Here is a 23,714-nt window from a genome sequence, read left to right on the forward strand (position 1 = left end):
TTATGCTGCTCCTGTCTCTCTTGAAAGCACCATACACCGATTCCTGAATTTTGATCTGTTTTCCATCTCTGTTGAAGAAGAGCAACAAATCACATCTCTGCTTGAGTATGTTACTCCCATCCGGGAATTTCTCCAAGGTTTTTTTGGCTTGGTAAAGAGGAGTCTGAATCCCATCCCATCCAAGTGGAAACCACAGACTCCGCCAGTAAAAAAGTTGTCAAAGAGACTTGTTTGAAGCTGAACAAAGTGGACGAGTTTGTGGAAGAATTGCCAGATGATGCTAAAGCTAACAGTTTGAAAGGACGACTCAGGGAGATAGTAATTGAACTGAAAGATATCTACGAGTTTTACAAATGGGAGAAAACTCATCGTCATTTTAGAGAAAAAGTGGAGATTGTTACCAGCAGAGTTGGCCAAGTTGGAAGTCTAAAATACAGTTTATACACCACTTGAACAAGACAAGAAATGATATTGATTCAAGAATGCTAGCAATGAAGCCACTTCATCTTATACACTTGAACCAGTTGATGATATTGTTGGCTTCCCTCTAGATGATGCTGATGCGTCTAAATGCCATCCAAGTGCAAAACATAAGAAAAAGTTTGAACTGCATCAGGTCATCGTTCAACCAGTAGCATGGAAAATTACAACACAATTAACATTAACATTTATTTGAAGTTTGAATTTTAAAAAATAGAAGAATCAGAAAACAAAAGTTATGGACTTTTAATTTTTTTCAATTGTTTCACCCGTGTATAAAACGATATTTTAGTGATACTTAAAATGAGGAGTATTGTTTAATTATAATAAATAAATAAATAAAAAGGAAAGGAAAAGACAGAGAAAAAAATAGTTCATCCATCTCAAGTATTTCTTTTGATTATAAAATTTAAGAAATTGATATTTAAATATTTAGTGAAAAGATAGTAAAAGATGATAGCAAATCAAAAGGTAAAGTTTTTGTCAGAATATGAAATCGTGCATTTAGCTTGGGACGATTCAAAATAGAATATAATAAAAGTAGCTTAGGAACGGATGGAGTACTTAAATTATTCAAATAATATCATTTTGAGCATCACCAAATATGTAATTTTGTATCTAGACTACACAATTGAAAAATTGAAACATCACCAAACTTATGAAAATTTGATCAAATTATGTAAATAAATTGGCTATTATCCTTTAATAATTCTCAGTGATTCTTTCTTTAGTTTAGTCGGCCACTATATCATATAATTGAAAGCAATAATCTCAATAGGATAGTAATTTAATTGGCATATTTACACATTATTCGCTTCATTTTATAGATGACCCCCATTTATGTGATCTTCAATCTAAAAGGCCTAAAGTTGGCAGAGGTATGGGCTGTCACCAATTAATTGGCCCATGCGATTGCTACCAAACTGTTGGGATTCAATACGCACAAGACTTTCACACACTCAGGTGAATCACACACACACTCACAGTTGTATGATAACTCACAATGCAGAAGAACACACACTCACACTTAGAGTATCGAAGATGGTAATCTTGGAGAGAAAACTTGAAAACTCTTTATTGATTTTCACTACTCACTACGTACATGGTTTTGAGCTATTTAAAGCTCTACAATCAAGTAGCAACTGCTACTAACTAACTACAAGAAGAATCAAGAAAGCAAGAAGAATAACTGCTACATCTCGGCTAACTAACTGCTGCTCCAACGGCTAGTTTCTCTAGGCCGAACTTCCTTCTCGGTTCAAGACCGAACTGTTGCTTCTTCTTTCTCGGCTCAAGACGAACTCTATTCTTGACTCAAGACCGAACTTTCTTTTCGGCTCACAACCGAGCACTCACTTCGGCTCACAACCGAGCTCCCTTCTCGGTTCACAAACCGAACTCCTTTCTCGGTACACAAACCGAACTCCTTTGCTTCTCGGCTCAAGACCAACTGTCTTCTCGGCTCAAAGCCGAACTCAAAGCCGAGCTCAAAGCCGAGCTTCCTTCTTCTTCTCTTCTTCTTCCAACTGAAATGAGCACTCCATTATTACAATTCTCCACCTGAGGGCTCATCTCAGTTTTCGCACAAACATTGATCAACTTCTTGCAATGATCAAACTTGTCTCTACTTAGAGATTTAGTTAGCATATCTGCCGGATTGTGCATGGTGTTAATCTTAACCACCTTCACCCTTCCTCTTTCAATCTCATCTCTAATAAAGTGCAACTTTATGTCTATATGCTTGCTCCTTTCATGGAAACCCGGATGTTTAGCCAAGCATATAGCTGAGCTGCTGTCACAATGAATCACCATTGTTTCTTGGTCAAAACCAAAATCAGAAATCACTCCCTGGATCCAAAAGCTCTCCTGTACAGCTGCAGTGAGAGCTATATACTCTGATTCTGTAGTTGAGAGAGCAACTACACTCTGCAGACCTGATTTCCAACTGATCACAGTTCCAAACATGGTGAACAAATAACCTGTTTGAGACTTTCTGGTGTCCAGATTTGCAGCATAGTCTGCATCACAATACCCCTGCACAACCTCCTCAGATCCACCTTCCCAGCCATTGAACACAATCCCCCAGTCCTTAGTTGACTTCATGTACCTCAATATCCATTTAAGAGCATTCCAATGCTCCTTCCCCGGGTCTGCCATGTATCTGCTAGTCACTGAGATAGCATGAGCAAGATCTGGTCTTGTACAAATCATAGTGTACATGATACTCCCAACAACACTAGCATAAGGGATAGCCTCCATCTCATCAGCCTCTTGCTTAGTTTTAGGTGCCTGTTCCTTTGATAATCTGAAACTCTGGGACAAGGGTGTTGAGGCAGGTTTAGCATTCTCCATTCTGAATCTCTGCATAACTTTGTCAATATAATCAGTTTGCAGCATCCACAGCTTCTTGCAGCCTCTATCTCTCTGAATATGTATGCCTAGGATCTTCCTTGACTCTCCTAGATCCTTCATTTCAAAGCTCGACTTCAGATCTTGTTTAACTTTCTGAATTTCTGTCATAGAAGGGCCTGCAAGTAGCATATCATCCACATAGAGTAATAGGTAGGCAATGGGAGTCCTGCCTGCCTTCTTGATGTAAATACAATCATCATATTCTGACTTGGAGAAGCCAATCTTCTTCATCTGTGCATCAAACTTCTTATTCCACTGTCTAGGACTTTGCTTAAGTCCATAAAGACTTTTCTGTAACAGGCACACCTTGCCTTCTTCTCCAGTCTTCACATAGCCCTCTGGCTGTTCCATAAAGATAGTCTCCTCTAGATCCCCATTGAGGAAGGCTGTCTTCACATCAAGCTGTTGTAGCTCCCAGTCTAGCTGGTTCACAACTGCCAACAAGATCCTAATCGAAGTGTGCTTAACAACTGGAGCAAATACTTCATTGAAATCAATTCCTTCTTGCTGTGTGAAGCCCCTAGCCACCAGCCTTGCCTTGAATCTGATTCTATCTTTATCAGTGGTCTCAATCTTTTTCTTAAACAACCACTTACAACTGATCAGCCTCCTTTCTTTTCCATCTGTAGTCAGTCTGGATTTATCCACCAAAATCCATGTTTTGTTCTTGAGTAAAGATTCCATTTCCTCATTCATGGCTTCAATCCACCTTTCTCTGTCTTTACTCTTCATGGCTTCTTTATATGTGAGAGGATCTGCAATATCAATGCTCTCAGCAGCACAAAGTGCATAGTAGACCACATCAGAAAACCTTTCAGGTGGTCTTGTATTTCTTCTGCCTCTATCTCTTGCTATCTGGTACTCTCTGGCAGAATCTGCTGTAGGCTCATCAATTTTTCTACCTCGAGCTAGAGCACCATCATCCTCTGGTTCAGACTCACTTTCTGAGTCAGAGGCTCCACCTGCTCCTTGGCAAAGTCCCACTGGCTCCACCTTGAGGAAATCACTCTCAACTTCATTGGAGTCCAGCTTCCTATTTAAGTATGGCATCTGATCCTCCAAGAACACAACATCCCTACTCACCACCACCTTCTGCCTACCAGGCTCAATGCACCAGAGCCTATACCCCTTAACACCCCTCTGATACCCCAGCAATATGCATTTCAGAGCCCTAGCCTCAAGCTTACTTTGCCTAGCATGAGCATAGGCTGCGCACCCAAACACCTTGTATTTTGAGTAGTCACTATGGGCTCCATACCACATGTAATCAGGAGTCTCAGACTTAAGGGCAGTAGATGGACACTTATTGATGAGATAGGCTGCTGTATACACAGCCTCTCCCCAAAATCTGTTGCTCAGACCAGAACTGTGTAACAAGCACCTTACTCTCTCTAGGATAGTCCTATTCATCCTCTCCACAACACCATTTTGCTGGGGGTTACCAGGAACAGTGCGGTGCCTCTTCATACCCTTCTCTTTGCAAAACAGATCAAACTCAGTAGACAAGAATTCCAAGCCATTGTCAGTTCTTAGGCATTTAACACTCCTTCCCTTCTCTAGCTCCACCTCTTTACACCATATCTTGAATTTTGTGAATGTCTCTGATTTTTCTTTCAGTATGTACACCCACAGTTTCCTAGTGTAGTCATCAATAATAGCAAGGTAGTATTTCCCACCACCAATTGAGCTTACAGGTGAAGGGCCCCAGAGATCACTGTGTATGTAGTCTAATGGGGCTGTAGAAGAGTGAATACCTGTAGGATAGGGTGCCTTCTTTGCTTTTCCAAGTATACACTGCTCACAGGGGTCCATCTTGTTGAAATCTCCAGAGATCAGGCCCTTCTTGATGAGTTCTTTCAAGCTTCCTTCTGCTGGATGGCCCAATCTCTTGTGCCATAGCATTATGGAATCATCTGACACTGCATTGCTTTCTCCATCAACAGCCTTAGCCTTCAGATAATAGAGAATGTGCTCTCTGTCAGCCTCCATCATCACTGCATTCCCAGATTTCACAAGCATCTTTCCCTGACTCATCAATATGGTGAACCCTTTCTCCTCCAGCATTCCCAATGAGATGAGATTTCTTTTCACTTCCGGAATATACCTCACCCCAGTTAGGATCTTTATAGAGCCATCTTGCAAACTTAGCTTCACTTTCCCTATCCCTTTGATCTGACACACATGGTTATTTCCAAGAACTACAGTCCCTGATGCTTCCTGAAGATCATGAAACCAAGATTTGTTGGGGCACATATGGAAGCTGCACCCTGAGTCCATTATCCACCTGTGACTGATCCCATTTTCACTGACATTCATGAGTTGAGCAGGGGGATCAGTACTCTCTACACAATCAGAAGTGTTGTGGCCCTCAGAGGCTAGTTTTCTCTTCCAGGCATGGCAGTCCTTCTTCAAGTGCCCTGGTTTCTTGCACCAAAAACATGCTCTGGTTTCCTTCTGAGCATCAGAACTGGAGGGTTTAGAGCCCTCAAACTTTTTCTTGAAGTTCTGCTTTTTGAACTTCTTCACATTCAAGGCCTCTGCAGCTTGAACATTGGAGCTTGCAGAGCCTCTGCTGGTAGTCTTCTGGAGTTCCTTAGCCATCAAGGCCGAGTAGACTTCTGCATAGGTGATAGGCTTATCTCTGCCATAGATAATTGCATCACTCAACTGGTCATACGAGCTAGGCAAGGCATTCAATGTAAGAATGGCCTTGTCTTCATCTGAAATTTTAACATCCACAGAGCCCAGATCATCAATGATCTTATTGAACTCCTCCAACTGCTCTATGATAGATTTTTCACCAGAAAAACTATAGGCATAGAGCCTCTTCTTGAGATACAGCCGGTTAGCCAAAGATTTTGCCAGGTAAACTTCATCTAACCTGTTCAAGATCTCCACCGCAGTCTTGGCTTCTTGAACTTCCCTCAAGACCTTATCTCCAAGGCACAGAATCACTGCAGAATGTGCCTTGAGCTGCATCTCCTCCATCTTTGCCTGAGCTTTATCATCAAGCATTGGAGCCTTTCCTTTCTCTTCAGTATTTGCAAGAACTGCGGCCAAGCCTTGTTGAATCAAGACCGCCTTCATCTTCATCTTCCACAGGCTATAATCATTCTTGCCTGTGAACTTTTCTGCATCAAGCCTTGCTGCCATCTATGAAACCGTTTGATCCTCTGCAAATCAGCTTCAATATCCCCTTCCCACAGACGGCGCCACTTGTTGGGATTCAATACGCACAAGACTTTCACACACTCAGGTGAATCACACACACACTCACAGTTGTATGATAACTCACAATGCAGAAGAACACACACTCACACTTAGAGTATCGAAGATGGTAATCTTGGAGAGAAAACTTGAAAACTCTTTATTGATTTTCACTACTCACTACGTACATGGTTTTGAGCTATTTAAAGCTCTACAATCAAGTAGCAACTGCTACTAACTAACTACAAGAAGAATCAAGAAAACAAGAAGAATAACTGCTACATCTCGGCTAACTAACTGCTGCTCCAACGGCTAGTTTCTCTAGGCCGAACTTCCTTCTCGGTTCAAGACCGAACTGTTGCTTCTTCTTTCTCGGCTCAAGACGAACTCTATTCTTGACTCAAGACCGAACTTTCTTTTCGGCTCACAACCGAGCACTCACTTCGGCTCACAACCGAGCTCCCTTCTCGGTTCACAAACCGAACTCCTTTCTCGGTACACAAACCGAACTCCTTTGCTTCTCGGCTCAAGACCAACTGTCTTCTCGGCTCAAAGCCGAACTCAAAGCCGAGCTCAAAGCCGAGCTTCCTTCTTCTTCTCTTCTTCTTCCAACTGAAATGAGCACTCCATTATTACACAAACAATATACTTTAGTGAGTCACTACTGACAGTGCCAAAAGATAATAATTCTGATTTAAATTAAATTTATTAGAGACCATTTTGGAATTATAGACTGGAAAATTCATTATGCTTTTCACCTTTCTTGTGTTATGACTCACACTTTCATATAGTGCTATATTTTACATTGGTCCATAGTTGAACACTTTGAAAGTGTAACACTTTTCACACAAAGATGTGCTTTCTTACTTAGCTTTGGATTATGTTCTTGATAGCTGAACCACCATCTTTGTTCATCTGATAATCCCAAAAAAAGGTTGAAACGAAAGAAAAAAAATTGTTCATCAGCATAGCCAGAGATGGCTTATGCTGCTCTTGTCTCACTTGAAAACACCATACTCCGATTCCTGAACTCTGATATGTTTTCCATCTCCGTTGAAGAAGAGCAACAAATCACATCTCTGCGCGAGTATGTCACTCCCATTCGAGACTTTCTCGAAGTATTTCCAGACGAATCCAAGAGTTGGGATGAGCAAATGAGGGAGCTGGCCAATGCAGCAAAAGATATTCTAGAATATCTTGTTCTGGAAAAAGTTTTTTTGCCTTGCGATAATGAGTTTGAATCCATGTATACTGGAAAATACAAACTCGAGCTGGAAAATGCTATCGACGAGACTTGTTTGAAGCTGGACGAAGTGAGGGAAGAGTTTCCGAAAGATTCCTCAGACAAAGCCAAAGCTGACAGATTGAAAGACCGAATCAGGGACATAACAAATGAAGTGGGAGATATCCGAAAGCTTTACAGCTGGGAGAAAACTCACACTCGTTTTCGAGACAAGTGGAGATTTTTACCAGCAGAGCTTGCCAAATTCGAGTCCAAACTCCAGTTTATACACCACTTGAACAAGAGAAGGGATGAGATTGATTCGATCATGGAGGAGGTGAAGGCCATCAAGAATGATAGCAATGCAACCACTTCATCAACTACACCAGTTGATGATTTAGTTGGCTTCCATCATGATGATGTTGATGGCTCGAAGAGCCATCAAAGTGCAAAACATGAGCTCCAGCTGGAAAAAGTTACGGAGGAGATTGCTTTGATTTCTGCAAAACTGAAGAATACAAAGGTTATTTCCAGAAGCAAAGAAGTTCAACATTCTCCAAATTATTCGACTCTCAGTCCTTCATCAACTGCTCCACCCATCCACAAAAGTTCCATGGTCGGTTTTGATGATCACATGATGAACATCAAGGACCGGCTCTGTGGAAATCCATCCAAGCTCCAGGTCATACCGGTGTGTGGTATGGGGGGCATCGGAAAAACTACCCTCGCCAGAAATGTTTATGACGATAAGCTGATTAAGGAGAATTTCACCATTCGTGTTTGGGTTACAGTATCACAGGATTACAGTGCACAGAGAATTCTTTCAAACCTTCTGGAGTCCCTTAAGGAATACAACAACCAAAGTGGAAAGAAAGAAAGCGCTGACATAAAGGTGTACCAAATTTTAATAGGCAGGAAATATTTAGTCGTGATGGATGACATCTGGAGAAGCGAGGCATGGGATATTGTTAGGAATGTGTTTCCTGATAATGGTAACGGAAGCCGTATCATGCTAACTACAAGGTTGTACGATGTGGCTTCTTATCCTGGTCCGTCAATCAAGCCTTATGAGTTGGGTTTACTGGATGAAGTTCAGAGTTGGAGCTTACTTAAGGAGAAGGTGTTTGCAAATCAAGTTTGTCCTTCCGATTTGGAGAATATTGGGAAGGATATTGCAAGAAGCTGCAAAGGGTTGCCCCTCGCAATCGTAGTGATTGCAGGACTTTTATCTACAGTCACTAAGAATCCAGCTTCGTGGATGGAGATTGCGGAAATGGTGAAGTCTGCAAAAACAGCAGAGCAAGAGCATATTGAAGATATACTATCTTTGAGCTATGTGGAATTACCTCAGTTATTGAGGCCATGTTTCTTGTACATGGGTTCATTTCCTGAAGATCAAGAGATATATACCTCGAAACTCATTAGATTATGGATAGGTGAGGGCTTTCTCAAATTTCCGATCAACACCAAGAGTTTTGAAGAAGTGGCTGAAGAGTGTTTAGAGGAACTTGTGAAGAGAAACCTTGTTTTTGTAACAAAAAGGAAATGTGATGGGAGAGTTAAAAGTTGCAGCCTCCATGATTTGATACGGGAGCTGTGTATAAGGAAAGCTCATGAAAGTAAGTTTTTTCTGAATTTGATGGATGAGGATGCTGAAAAGGAGAAGTTTATGGATAGCATAAAAAATCAGCGTCAGGTAAGTACTTATAATCTAAGTTTCTTTTCTAGCTATGGTGGATCGACTATCCATTCCATTAAATGCTTCAAGTATCATATAGTAGAACTGGACTTTGTCGAAGGAGTTAGATTGGTTAGGGTGTTGGATGCTGAAGCTGCTGATGTGGAGTACTTGCCATCTCAATTATTTGAGCTATTTCATTTGAGATACCTTGCTGTTAGATATAGTCATAGTATCCCTAGAATCTTATCAAACCTTCAAAATCTGCAAACCTTAATCATTCGTGCAGAGAAGAGAGACAAGTTTGGAGTTGCAGTATCTTGTGGGATGTTGGTGCCATGGTGCATGCAACAACTACGACATGTTTACTTTCAGGGGGAGATTTACTTTGATGATCCCAAAGAAACAACCTGTTCACTAGAAAATTTGCGCACGGTTTCGTTTGTTAACAGTACATGTTGTAGCGAGCAGATCCTGAAAAAGATCCCAAACCTTAAAAAGCTGAAGATTGATTGTTCTCGGGGTCGAGATGCAGGTTGCCTGAATGATCTGGTACATCTGCATCGACTTGAGTGTTTGGAAGTATATGCTGGTCGTTGGGTTGGATCTTGGCCCAAGAGCTACAATATTACTTTTCCGGAGATGCTCAAAAAGTTGACTCTGAGGGATTTAAAACATTCTTGGAATGACATGATTGTTGTTGGTTCATTGCCAAATCTTCAAGTGCTTAAGCTGAATGATTGCGCTTGCAGTGGTGGCACATGGGAAACAACTGAAGGTACATTTCCAGTGTTGGAAGTTCTTCTAGTTGAACGCTCAGGGTTCAAGAACTGGAAAACTGAATGTGGCCATTTCCCCATGCTCAAACGCCTGCTACTTCATTCTTGTTGGGATCTCAACGAGATTCCAACAGATATTGGAGATATTCCAACTCTTCAACTGATTGAGGTTAAGGGTAGTGTGAAGAAGTCTTTATTGGAGTCAGTTGAACAGATAAGAGAGGAACAAGAAGAAATGGGAAACAACACCCTTCAAGTTGTCTGCATTGCTAAGTCGTCTACACATTGAAGTTATTATTCCAATGAGGTATTTTTCGATCCCTTTTATAGTTAAGTTATATATCATGACATTATCGGAGCATTTGTTTTTCTAAGGCATGTGCTTGAAATTTACATGTAGACCTTGTCTTATAGCCCCTTGTCAGGAGACTATGATGAGGAGGAGGATGACTATGGCGACGGTGATGGACCTTCCTCATGATTAAAATTCAAATGGGTCAGAGGATGGAAATGTGTCAAGTGTGTTAAAGCTTTATCCAAGAGACTTTACTGAAGAGGTTTTCTAAGATTATGTGTTATGGAACTTGTTTCAATTTGTTTAATCGTTCTGTGATTGAATGTTAATATGGTGTGTTATATTAATATGTTCTTATTATTGTTTAGAAGTACCATACTACATCCTTTCCTCGAAGAGTGTTAGCATAGTGTACTTTCTAATGCTACTTTTCCAAAACATCATAAAACTAATCTCATTTTACATGAAAACACTAAATAGACCCATAGTCAGGAAAGATAGTATTTATGTTGCAATATCATTCTATGAAATAGTAAGTTACTACTATATTAAATTCGTGGAGCAGAAATCATTTGTGGTTTTAGGTTCATAGGATATTACGAAGTTCTAACCTGGGGAGGAGTGAGCTCATATCAATCCCCAAACATTCATGTTCCTCCTCTGTGTCCTTTAACTCAATGCAATTCCTCCAACACCTACTGGGTACACGGAATCCAAGCCAAGTTGCTCTAGTGGCAACCAGCGCTGGATATCCGTGTCCCTTTCCCAGGTGGTCGCCGCTGGATATCCGTGTCCCTTTCCCAGGTGGTCGCGTGTTCGACCCCTGGTAGACGCAAACAATTTCACCCTTCCTCCTTATATAGGAGTTAAAAAAAAAAAAAAAAAAAAAAAAAAACACCTACTGGGTACACGGAGCCTCAACTCCTTATCTGGCATTTTCTCGAACACCTGGCGTCAATTGAATTCGTATCACAAACTAGGCTATAGGTTAATACACCACATTCAAATGTTTGAAATACATGATGATGATGATGATGATGATGATGATGATAGAGCATTACCACACAAATAACGACCGTTGAATGAAATATATAGATTGACGCCAGCGAAAATACCTCTTCCTTCAACTGTATGCCTTGATTATCTGAACAGTTGTATATTTGATCAAGTAGATCATCAAAAACAGAAATTCAAAACTGTATAGCACTAATCTGACTTCAGAACTCACAGGAACTCTTTAAGTGATCTCTTAATCCAATTTACAAAGAATATAAGATAACTACTATTAATGGAAGCTAAGCTATATACTTTGCTGCTAATTCAGTTCCTAACCGATGGTAACTAACTTACTGACATGGCTGAGGTGAGCTGGCGTGCCAGAGATAACTCGTTTCTGAAAACGCTTCTTCCCTCATATTTTCCTTCGCGATTCTTCCTTAATTGTAAGTACTAAGAGCATCCACAATAGCGGACTAGCGACCGGCGAGCCGCTAGTCCACTATTGCGACCGGCTAGCGGCTGACGGCCGACCTCTCGTCCATCGCATATGGCGCTAGTCCGCTATTGTGGCTCTCGATGGACGAGTGCACGGGCTAGCGATTTTTTGATTTTTTTAATTAATATTAAATTGTTGCATTTCCCACGTATTCATATCGAAATTTTAATTCCGTATTTGTGATTTTGTTTGTTGGGATGTCCTAGTGCTAATCCACTACTGTGCAGTGGGATGTCCTAGTGACGTGGTAATGCAGTGGCTAGTCCTAGTGACGTGGCATGAGGTGTTTTTAGCTAGTCCGGCCGCTAGTCCGTTCTATCGTGGATGCTCTAATGTGATCTCTGAAATGTTATTAACATTTAGAAAAAAATTATCATAAAAATCCTAAATTTTTATTAATTTTAGTTACTTTCATTTTTTGAAATTAAAATATAAATTAACTAATACTCCTAGTTGATTGTGTTATACCCCTCGGTTCTCAACTAATAATCTCTATTTTTTATTTTGATCTATTCATCAAAATTAATCACTTTTAATTTTTAGGAGTTTTTCTCTTTATGAAGGCAGCCTCATTCGCCACTGACTACTTGATGTGAATCAAATTGTACATTCTTATTACCCTAACTTTACATGATTTATATAGTTTGATGCTTGCAAAAGGATGTTTTGTAGTGTAGGAAGAGGAATAAATGGTGAAACAAAGAAGGAAGCTCGGATGGTGAAAATCTACGTAGGAAGCTATAAAAATTGGCCACCCGGCCGGGCGATTTTCATGCCAAATAATCCACCCGGCCGGGTGATTTCCGGAAGGCAGCGAGAGGACAGATTTATCGCCCGGTCGGGCGATTTTCATGGCTCGGAACGCCCGGTCGGGCGTTTCACCGCGATAGCCCAGAAGCCTTTCGCCCGGTCGGGCGTTTCTCTCTTTTAAATTCACCCGGTCGGACGTTTTAGTCGTACAACTGCTATTTGGTGGTTAATTCAGCAATTGAAGGGATTAAAGAGGACGAAATCAGAAGGGGGCACGACAGGGGGGGACGATTTTAGACGGGAAAAAAAGAGAAAAGTGAGAAAGAGAGGAGGAAGAAGAAAAGGAAGAAGTTCCGGCCAACATTCCGACGATCCGTCTCCAAATCCCCATTCCACTCAACGAGAGCATGCTTTCTATGGTTTTTATTGTTAATATCACCATGGTTTTAGGCTAAGCTCTTTATGTTGCTCCAAGTTGTAATCTAGGATTTGTATGGATGTTTTTACACCATTGAACTCATGTGTTTGTTTCCAACAATGTGCTTAATATTATTCACTATGTTTTTTGGCTAATAATGTAGTGTAGTTTTGTCCTTTGCTATTGTCTCTTTAACATAGTTTAGGATTGATTGATTGTTGGATTGCTATTGAATTAGAATTGTTCAAAAGATAATTTGATAGTGGATTAAGTATGTGATTATAGTAGATGCTTATTTCTCTAGCGCTTCCGTAGGAGTTTATAAACATTGAAGATTAGTTTATGGAACAAGTGTTCAGCTGACTATGAACTATACGTCGCAAACATGTTCAGTGCAAGCGATTAGGTTGATTAATTAATCCCAAATATGTGCTTTTGATATAGGTGTAGAACCATACAAACCTAGTGAGCAACTTGGAGTGGCATATCTTTCCCATTTGAATAGTCTTTCTTTAGTTAATTAGTAGCTCTGTTTTGTCTTTAGCTTTTGAAAATCAAACCTTCAAAACAAATCATCTTTTTGTACGTCTTTCCTTTGTTTTAGAGTTAAGTAATCAATTCCATCCCTGTGGATCGACACTCGAAGTATTTCAATCGACAATGTATTCTTGCAGTATTGCTGTAATATTAGAGCTAATTAATTAAACTTGATTGATCTTGCATATAATGTTTAATCTCTAAAATTACACATCACTACTCTAATCATTTTTTTCGGTATTTATTGTACTTTACTAATTTTAATACACTAACTACTCTAATAATTTTTTTCTATATTTATTGTACTTTATAATTTTGTATTAAAATTCATGTTATCTCTAAAGTTTTTATTATTAAGAGATGGAGAAAGTATTGGAGTATTTTCCATTTTAATTATTATAAGACCATGGAATTTTTTAAAAGTTATTTATAATTTATATTCAACTTTAAAAAGTTAATCCCTTTGTCCCTTAAAAATAGAAACTTTTAAAAACACACAAGTTTTAATGCAAAATTGATAAAGTAAGAAAGAGAAAGAAAAAAGTGTGTTAGTGAAAAATAGAATCATCTACTATAATTATTTTTTGATGGACGAGATAGCACTACCTCGTCTTTTAGAAAATAAAATTATTTAAAATAACACAAATTTTAATATATAATTGGTAAAGTAAAATACATATATTATTAAAATGTAATTGAAGTATTGTTAATCGAGAATGAATCACATTTTATTAGAGAGAAAATTTAAAATTAATTTTTTTAATTTTATTGGATGAATCAAAATAGAAATAATTCTATTTTTAAAATATTGGCAATGAAGAATAAATCTAATTTTATTAGTGAATTTTTTTTTCTAAAATAGAATTTTTGTAATTTTAATGGACAAACCAATTATAAAATTAATATTTATTTTTTAAAGATGTTGATAATATTTATTGAATGAAAGAGAAATCAGTTTTTGTCGGCCACTTGATCATATAATTGAAGACATATATCATTGTTCTCTTCTTTATATAGATGGGCCCCCATAAAAGGATCTTCAATCTAAAAGGCCGAAAGTTGGCAGAGATATGGGCTGTCACCAAATTAATGGGCCCACCATACCAATGCTAGGAAACAATCTACTTTGGTGAGTCACTAATATTATATAGTGCCATCCTATTTGGAATATACTATTAGTGACCATTTTAAATTATGGACAATGAAAAAAGTTGTAACATTACATTATTGCCTGTTGTAAGCTCTACTACGCTCTTTCACCTTTGGCATAGACGCATAGTGGATTCTGCACTATGCAAGATTTCTTTATTCATCCAAAGTTGAGCACCCCTTTTACATAGAAATCATACCACTTTCATAAAAAGATGTTCTTTCTTTCTTAGCTTTTGATCAAGCACATGCTAATCTTTCTTCATCTGATACTCACAATAGGCTAAAAACAGAAGAAAATTTTTGCTCATCAGCATAGCCAGAGATGGCTTATGCTGCTCTTGTCTCTCTTGAAAACACCATATATCGATTCCTGAATCATAATCTATTCTCCATCTCTGTTGAAGAAAAACAACAAATTACATCTCTGCTCCAGTATGTTACTCCCATTCGGGACCTTCTCGAAGTATTTCCAGACGAATCCAAGAGCTGGGACGGGCAAATGAGGGAGCTGGCTGATGCAGCAGAAGATATTCTAGAATATCTTGTGTTGGAAAAGGTTTTTTTGCCTAGTAAAGAGGAGTCTGAATCCCATCCAAGTGGAAACCACAGACTCGACCTGAAAAAAGTAGTCAATGAGGCTTATTCGAAGCTGGAGACAGTGGCCGAGATCGTGGAAGAATTCCCAGATGATGCTAAAGCTAACAGTTTAAAAGGACGAATCGGGGAGATAGAAATTGAACTGAAAGATATCTACGACTTTTACAAATGGGAGAAAACTCATCGTCATTTTAGAGAAAAGTGGAGATTGTTACCAGCAGAGTTGGCCAAGTTGAACTCTAAAATCCAGGTTATACACCACTTGAACAAGACAAGAAATGATATTGATTCGATCATGGAGGAAGTGATGTCCATCAAGAATGCTAGCAATGAAGAAACTTCATCTTCTACACTTGCACCAGTTGATGATATTGTTGGCTTCCTTCTAGATGAGGCTGATGCGTCTAAATGCCATCGAAGTGCAATGCATGAGCTCCAGCTGGAAAAAGTTACGGACGAGATTGCTTTGATTGCTGAAAAAGTGAAGAACATAAAGGTTAGTTCCAGCAACAAAGAAGTTCAACGAGGTGCTGATTCTTCTTCTCTAGAAGCTTCAGATTCATTGACCCTCAGTTCTTCATCAACTACTCCACCCATCCACAAAAATTCCATGGTTGGATTTGAAGATCACGTGATGAACATCAAGGACCGGCTCTGTGGAAATCCATCCATGCTCCAGGTCATACCGGTATGTGGTATGGGGGGCATCGGAAAAACTACCCTCGCCAGAAATGTTTATGACGATAAGCTGATTAAGGAGAATTTCGCCATTCGTGTTTGGGTTACAGTATCACAGGATTACAGTGCACAGAGAATTCTTTCAGACCTTCTGGAGTCCCTTAAGGAATACAACAACCAAAGTGGAAAGAAAGAAAGAGCTGACATAAAGGTGTACCAAATTTTAATAGGCAGGAAATATTTAGTCGTGATGGATGACATCTGGAGAAGCGAGGCATGGGATATTGTTAGGAATGTGTTTCCTGATAATGGTAACGGAAGCCGTATCATGCTAACTACAAGGTTGTACGATGTGGCTTCTTATCCTGGTCCGTCAATCAAGCCTTATGAGTTGGGTTTACTGGATGAAGTTCAGAGTTGGAGCTTACTTAAGGAGAAGGTGTTCGCAGATCAAGATTGTCCTTCCGATTTGGAGAATATTGGGAAGGATATTGCAAGAAGCTGCAAAGGGTTGCCCCTCGCTATCGTAGTGATTGCAGGACTTTTATCTACAGTCACTAAGAATCCAGCTTCGTGGCTGGAGATTGCAGAAATGGTGAAGTCTGCAAAAACAGCAGAGCAAGGGCATATTGAAGAGATACTATCTTTGAGCTATGTGGAATTACCTCAATTATTGAGGCCATGTTTCTTGTACATGGGTTCATTTCCTGAAGATCAAGAGATATATACCTCGAAACTCATTAGATTATGGATAGGTGAGGGCTTTCTCAAATTTCCGATCAACACCAAGAGCTTTGAAGAAGTGGCTGAAGAGTGTTTAGAGGAACTTGTGAAGAGAAACCTTGTTTTTGTAACAAAAAGGAAATCTGATGGGAGAGTTAAAAGTTGCAGCCTCCATGATCTGATACGGGAGCTGTGCATAAGGAAAGCTCATGAAAGTAAGTTTTTTCTGAATTTGATGGATGAGGATGCTGAAAAGGAGAATTTTATGGATAGCATAAAAAATCAGCGTCGGGTAAGTACCTCTAAACTAAGTTTCTTTTCTAGCTATGGTGGATCGACTATCCATTCCATTAAATGCTTCAAGTATCATATAGTAGAACTGGACTTTGTCGAAGGAGTTAGATTGGTTAGGGTGTTGGATGCTGAAGCTGCTGATGTGGAGTACTTGCCATCTCAATTATTTGAGCTATTTCATTTGAGATACCTTGCTGTTAGATATAGTCATAGTATCCCTAGAATCTTATCAAACCTTCAAAATCTGCAAACCTTAATCATTCGTGCAGAGAAGAGAGACAAGTTAGGAGTTGGAGTAGCTTGTGGGATGTTGGTGCCATGGGGCATGCAACAACTAAGACATGTTTACTTTCAGGGGGAGATTTACTTTGATGATCCTGAAGAAACAACTTGTCCACTGGAAAATTTGCAAACGGTTTCGTATGTTAACAGTACATGTTGTAGCGAGCAGATCCTGAAAAAGATCCCAAACCTTAAAAAACTGATGATTGATTGTTCTCAGGGTCGAGATGCAGGTCGCCTGAATGATCTGGTACATCTGCATCGACTTGAGTGTTTGGAAGTATATGCTGGTTGTTGGGTTGAATCTCGGCCCAATAGCTACAATATTACTTTTCCGGAGATGCTCAAAAAGTTGACTCTGAGGGATTTGAATCTTACTCAAAACAACATGATTATTGTTGGTTCCTTGCCAAATCTTCAAGTGCTTAAACTGAAAGGTTGCACTTGGAGTGGTGGAACATGGGAAACAACTGAAGGAACATTTCCAGCTTTGGAAGTTCTTCTGGTTGGACAGTCCGGGTTTAAGAACTGGAAAACTGAATGTGGCCATTTCCCCATGCTCAAACGCCTGCTACTTCATTCTTGTTGGGATCTCAACGAGATTCCAACTGATATTGGAGAAATTTCAAGTCTTCAACTGATTGAGGTTAAGGGTAATGTGAAGAAATCTTTATTGGAGTCAGTTGAACTGATAAGAGAGGAACAGGAAGAAATGGGAAATGACACCCTTCAAGTTGTCTGCATTCCTAAGTCGTCTTGACAACGAAGTTATTATTCATATGAGGTATTTTTGGATCCCTTTTTACAGTTTACTTATATATGACATTATCGGAGCATTTGTTTTTCTAAGGCGTGTGCTTGAAATTCACATGTAGACCTTGTTTTTCAGCCACTTTTCAGGAGTTTTGATGATGAAGGCGTCTATGATGATGAAGATGACTATGACGAGGATGATGTACCACCCTCATGGTTCAAATTCAAATGGGTCAGAGGATGGAAATGTGTTAAGTGTGTGTTAAAGCTTTATCAGTGAGACTTTACTGAAGAGGTTTTCTAAGACTGTGTGTTATGGAACTTGTTTCAATTTGTTTAATCGTTCTGTACTTGAATGTTAATATGGTGTGTTATATGAATATGTTCTATTATTGTGTGGAAGTACCATACTACATCCTTTCCTAGTGAGCTTTCTAATGCTAATATTTGTATGAAGCTATGAATGAATGTTGACATTTCCAAATCATCAAAAGAGTAATCTCATTGTACAAGAAACCAAACACTAAATAGAACCATAGTCAGGAAACATAGTATATACGTTGTAATCTCATTCTATTCAAATATGTTGCACAGAAATCATTTGTGGTTTTAGGTTTATAGAATATTACGAAGATCTAACCTGGGGAGGAGTGAGCTAATTTCAATCCCCAAACATTCATGTTCCTCCTCTCTGTCCTTTGACTTGGTGGCAATTCCTCGAACACCTGCTGGGCACTTATTTTTCTGGCATTTTCTCGAACACCTGACCACAGTAGAATTCGTTTCACAAATCATAAAGAATTTGTATCACAAGAATGGTGATTGAATCCACCTCAATTTAACTACTGGAAATACGTCACAGAGCATTACAACACAAATAACATTTTGATTTATCTGAAGATTGAAAAAAAGTAGAAGAATCATGAATCTTGCTTTAATAAACATCACCAAGTAACGATCCTTGAGTGATACAAAAATGATTAGATTGATGCGAGTGGAAATACCTCTTCCTTCTAAGTCTCTTCAACAAAAATCTACTCCATTCGTTCCAATCTAATTAAGACATTTTATTTTGTAGTGAACTGATGTCTATGAATCAAGTAAAAATAATACTAAAATAAAAAAGACAATAGAATGGATAAAAATGATTAAAAATATGATTTTTTTCTAAAGACATCATAAAAATTGCTCATTTAACTTTAGTTAAAACAATCTACTGAAAGCATCACATGGGAAGAATGAATGTAGTTGCCACAAACAAATAAATCAGACAGAGAGAGAACAGATTGATTAAGCCTGAGCTCCTGCAGTCCAGAATTCTCATCCGTTCTTGAATATGTTCCTGAAAACTATAAGGTTTAGAAATCGGATTTCATCACCTCCGAAGTCTTACGGTTACATCACCAAATGGATCCCTCTCTTCCCGTTGATGCAGTCTCTTGTTTTAAGGACCTGCAACAGTTTTTAAGAGTCCTCTTAAGTTATAACACAACAGTCGATTCTTATAAATCTTAGCATCGTCCCAGCTCAACACACTTCTTCCCATATTCCACCCTCACTTCTTTGGGCAAGAATTATCAGCTTTCATATGTTCTTCATAACCAACACTAACTAAAAAAAGCTCTAAAGCTACAACTACGTTGTACACATGAGTGCATTCATGATACCTAAAGCTTTTGCCACACTTGCTCTTCTCAACAAAAAAAAACAGAAGTAGAAGCAACTGAAACAAGGTTGTTGTTGGTGCATATGGATCATACATTGCAGCAATAATTGAAACTAACAAAAGAGGCAACTAGAAAATGAATCCTTCAGGAAAACAATGAGTGAAAATGATCATGGTTCTGACCAACTCAGATGACAAATGCAACTACTACAAATCAAACAGAAGCCAAAACAGTCATTTTGAGAATGTATTCAATGTAAGGACTAGTCCATCAAATTTGATTGCATACTTTTCAATGAACAAAGAGATTTACAATGTAACACTTAAAAAATAAGGGATGTGAAAGTACCTGATCACCAGCAGATTCAGCGATGAGTCATGCAACGAACTTGAAGGGCGTCATTTCCCCATCCTCGTTGTATCTCTAGAATCTGCTTGACTGAATCCACAAGTGACATCACTGCTTTTCCCTTCACCTCAATCAGCTCAAGGGTTGAAATTTCTCCGATATCTTCAGGTATCTCAGCAAGCTGCCAACAGTCATTGAGCACCAGGCGCTTCAGCATCGGGAAGTGGCTACTTTCAGTTATCCAGAGCGAGAGATCTGACTTTTCTATTAGCAGATGTTCCAAAAGAGGGAACTCTCCTTCAGTTGTTTCCCATCTGTTGCCTTTGCAAGCCTGATGAGTTAGTTTCAGCACTCGAAGATTTGGCAACGAACCAACAATTGTCATCTTGTCCCAAGGAAATGCCATACGACTTAAGGTCAGCCTTTTAAGCATCCTAGGAAAGGTAAATATATCCTTTTGGCAAAATTCACCACCAAAGGATGAACGTAACTTCAAATCTTCAAGTCTACGAAGATGTACTAAATTGTTAAGATAAATGTCACCTGGACGACTATCCATGCAATCAATCTCTAATTTCTTTAGGTTTCTGATCATTCTCAAAATCCTTTCACTACACATGGAATGTGACACTATAGAAAGTGTTTGGAGGTTATCTAGAACAGTAGTTGTTCTTCCTTCTGGATCAGGTAACCTGCCATTGAAGACAAGATGTCTTAACTGTGGCATCATCCAAATTTCCGGTGGCAAACAGACACAATGGGATTTAAAAAGCTTCCATTCGTTCTTTGCACGAAGGTGTAAAGTTTGAAGACTACGAAGCTTTGAAATTGCTGAGGGAAGACTTAGACGATAGTAGATAGCAAGGTATACCAGATGAAACAGGTCGAATATTTCATCTGGTAATGATGAAACATAAACATCTCTTGCATCTAACACCCTCAATAATCTAAATCTTTCCAACGCTCTTGCTACTGAAATGCCATGGAAGCACAAAATCGTATGGATGGTACTTAAACAGTATATTTTTGAAAAGTATGGTAGACCCGAAGGAGTTAGACTTACACGGCGCTGATTGTGTTTGGCCTCTACTGAAATGAGGTTTGTCACAATCCGGCTACTGAAATTCATAAGAAACTTCTCTTCATGTGCTTTCTTTATGCACAAATCTCGCATCAGATCATGGAGGCTGCAGCTTTTGATCCTTCCATCACACTTTCTCTTGGTAACCAAAACAAGATTTCTCTTGACAAGATCCTCCAAACACTCTTCGGCCTCTTCTTCCAAGGTTTTAGATCCCTTCGGACATCTCAAGAACCCCTCAGCTACCCATAATTTGATCAGTTTTGAGGCAGAGACCTCATAATCTTCTGGAAAGCCTCCCATGTACAAGAAGCATGACCTCAGATAATGAGGCAATTGTGTGTAACTCAAAGACAATATCTTTTCACATTGTCCTCCTCCTACGGTAACAGAACTCACATTTTGTGCAATTTCCTTCCATGAAGCTAGATTGCTGCCCATCGTGGATAGTATCCCAGCAACCACCACAATTGTGAGGGGCAGCCCTTTGCAGCACCTCGCAACCTCTTTCCCAATATTCTCCAATTCGGGAGGACAATCTTGATGTGCAAACACCATCTGTCGAAGCAGATTCCAGCTTTGACCCTCATCCATCAAACGCATCTCGTGAAGAGGGCTCAAACGATCAGCATAAGCAGCCACATCAGTTTCTCTAGTCGTTAACATGACTCTGCTTCCATTACCATCATTGGGAAGTATACATCTTACATCATCCCAAGCCCCTGTACTCCAAATATCATCCATTACAATGAGATACCTCCTGTATTTCAAGATTTTGAACACATTTTCACTACTCCGCTCAGATCTTTCTGTGTTGAATTCTTCCATGGAAGCTAGGAGGCTTGAAAAGATTGCCTCTGCATTGTAATCTTGTGATACTGTGACCCAAGCACGAATGTCAAAATGCTGCACCGTAAGTGGATCATCGTACGCACACTTTGCGAGAGTGGTTTTACCAATGCCCCCCATTCCAACGATTGTAATAACTTGTAAATTGGATGATTCTCCACAGAGTTGTGACTTTATTTCCTCCAAATCTTCATGTAAACCAACCACATCGTCAATCTTGGTAACTGGAGCAAGTCTAGAAGGCGAACCTGGTACGGAAGAATCACCATGTTGCGCTGCATCTGAGCTATTATTCTTCATGGCCATCACTTCCCTTGTGATTGAATCTGCTTCTGCTCTGATCTTTCCCATTTGGTGTTTAAACTTGGATTTGGAAGCCAAAACTGTCCAATGTGATTTAGCTTCCCCCAGGATGAAAGACTCAAGAACACCTTCTGCTTCGTATGCTAGATCTCGGATTCGCCAATCCAAAATGTTGGCCTTCTCTGGAAAATCTTCAAGAAACTCTTGCAAGAATATAAATGGTTCATAGATAGATCGGATTTGCTGTTTCTTATTACGAGAAATGGGGTATCTATCTTGATCCAAGATCATTTTTCCTGCAGTTTGGGCAAGGGAAAGAACAGCCGCATAAGCCATTTTTGCTGATCACAGTTAAGAGGTTGAGAAGATTTTGCAACTCAAACTAAACCACGTTGGAAAAACTAGTGATCAAGATTAAGAAGTTTATGTGACAAGATTTTTGCAGATCAAGATAAACCAAGCTGGAAAACTGAGCACAAGATAGATAGATAGATAGATTATAGATAGATGGAAAAATGAGCGCAAGATAAATAGATGGATAGATAGATAGGTAGGTAGGTAGTGATATGAATCAAATTGTACATTTTTATTCCCCTAACTTTACATGATTTATATTGTTTGATGCTTGCAAAAGTATGTTTTATGGTGTAGGAATGAAGCTCGGATGGTGAAAAAGTTGTGCAAGACTGCCCAATATGACAGACTGCCCAGTTTGCGTCGTGAGTCCAGAAAGCTCTAAAAATGAGGTACCCGGCCGAGTGTATTTTATGCCTAATAAAATACCCGGCTAGAACACGAAAATTCCAGCAATTACTCAAAATTGGTCACCCGGCCGGGTGAATTTTATGCCCAATAATCTACCCGGCCGGGTGGATCAATTATAAGTGCAATATTGCAGTTAAAGGAGGGAAGAAAGAGAAGGCTGCAAAAAGTAAGGAGAGAGGGGACGAAAAAGTGAGGAGATTTGGAAAAGGTGTCAGGGATTTGAAAAGGAAATTGGGAAGAGAAGTTGACGGTGGATGAAAGCATTGTTGAAGAAATAATTGTTGATTGGTGCTTGCAAGATTATTCAAATATTTCATCATCAATTCCTTCCTGATATCTATGGTTTCAGATCTCTTATTCATATTTCATAGTTTAACAATGATTGGCTAAAAATCTAGTGTTGCTCCAACCATGTAAACGGATAATTTGTTCGTATGATTTATTCAATGTTCTCCTTCATCTTATGATCGTCGTTGTCACAATTTTAGTGTTTGAATCTATTACTTTTGGTGCACCTTTTGTAGTAGATCTTTAGGCTTATTTGAATGTCTCTTTAACTTTGAATAAGTTGGAACATTGTGGTAATTAATTATCAATTAGATTTGTTCAAATGATAATTTGATAATGGATTTCATGTGCTAATAGTAATTGATCTTTGGAGTCTCGCGCTCCCGTGGGATCCATAGATTAATGAAGAGTGGTTTATTGAATATGTGTTCAACTATTCTTAAGCTTTCGTATGTCAAGCATGTTTAGTGCTAGCATTGTGAATTGATTTTGAAGTCCCGTAATTCATAAGATAGAGTTGGATATTAGAATAAATCATCGTTTTATCCGTGAATGTTTGGAGTAACACGTTCTTCTCTTATTTCGTCTTGCTTGTTTAATCTTTTGTAATTGTTTTTGCATAATCTTTTAATCAAAATCTTCAAATCAAAATACCTCATTA

The 23,714-nt window shown here is 39.1% G+C and overlaps 3 protein-coding genes across 8 annotated transcripts; 2 read left to right on the forward strand and 1 right to left on the reverse strand.

Annotated features, from left to right (window-relative positions):
- Positions 1 to 354: 354 nt before the first annotated feature.
- On the reverse strand, positions 355 to 22,549 carry LOC121784714 (putative late blight resistance protein homolog R1A-10). 6 transcript variants are annotated; one of them, XR_006046768.1, is made up of 7 exons: positions 19,768 to 22,549; positions 19,132 to 19,204; positions 18,393 to 18,515; positions 11,135 to 11,217; positions 10,976 to 11,021; positions 10,685 to 10,896; positions 355 to 566 (listed from the first exon to the last, which is right to left on the reverse strand). XR_006046768.1 is itself a non-coding variant. In XM_042182927.1 (2 exons), the coding sequence occupies exon 1, from the start codon at positions 22,334 to 22,336 to the stop codon at positions 19,784 to 19,786; it is 2,553 nt and encodes an 850-aa protein (XP_042038861.1). In that variant the 5' UTR covers positions 22,337 to 22,549; the 3' UTR covers positions 18,888 to 19,204; positions 19,768 to 19,783. The 6 variants fall into 6 exon arrangements, 1 of the variants encoding a protein (XP_042038861.1); XR_006046770.1 differs by lacking the exon at positions 355 to 566 and having other exon boundaries at positions 10,517 to 10,896; positions 19,146 to 19,204; XR_006046767.1 differs by lacking the exon at positions 355 to 566 and having other exon boundaries at positions 10,517 to 10,896.
- LOC121784443 (putative late blight resistance protein homolog R1A-10) lies at positions 7,077 to 10,970 on the forward strand. The gene is made up of 2 exons (XM_042182578.1): positions 7,077 to 10,842; positions 10,878 to 10,970. The coding sequence occupies exon 1, from the start codon at positions 7,077 to 7,079 to the stop codon at positions 10,065 to 10,067; it is 2,991 nt and encodes a 996-aa protein (XP_042038512.1). The 3' UTR covers positions 10,068 to 10,842; positions 10,878 to 10,970.
- On the forward strand, positions 14,465 to 18,154 carry LOC121784713 (putative late blight resistance protein homolog R1A-3). The gene is made up of 2 exons (XM_042182926.1): positions 14,465 to 17,783; positions 17,889 to 18,154. Exon 1 carries the CDS (start codon positions 14,748 to 14,750, stop codon positions 17,757 to 17,759), a length of 3,012 nt encoding a protein of 1,003 aa, XP_042038860.1. The 5' UTR covers positions 14,465 to 14,747; the 3' UTR covers positions 17,760 to 17,783; positions 17,889 to 18,154.
- Positions 22,550 to 23,714: the final 1,165 nt, after the last annotated feature.

Source organism: Salvia splendens, chromosome 21 (genome assembly GCF_004379255.2).
Source record: "Salvia splendens isolate huo1 chromosome 21, SspV2, whole genome shotgun sequence".
Taxonomy (NCBI): domain Eukaryota; kingdom Viridiplantae; phylum Streptophyta; class Magnoliopsida; order Lamiales; family Lamiaceae; genus Salvia; species Salvia splendens.

Excerpts from the sequence above, each read along its gene's own strand:
- LOC121784713 (XM_042182926.1), top strand. The coding sequence starts at position 14,748 with ATGGCTTATGCTGCTCTTGTCTCTCTTGAAAACACCATATATCGATTC.
- LOC121784714 (XM_042182927.1), bottom strand. The coding sequence starts at position 22,336 with ATGGCTTATGCGGCTGTTCTTTCCCTTGCCCAAACTGCAGGAAAAATG.
- LOC121784443 (XM_042182578.1), top strand. The coding sequence starts at position 7,077 with ATGGCTTATGCTGCTCTTGTCTCACTTGAAAACACCATACTCCGATTC.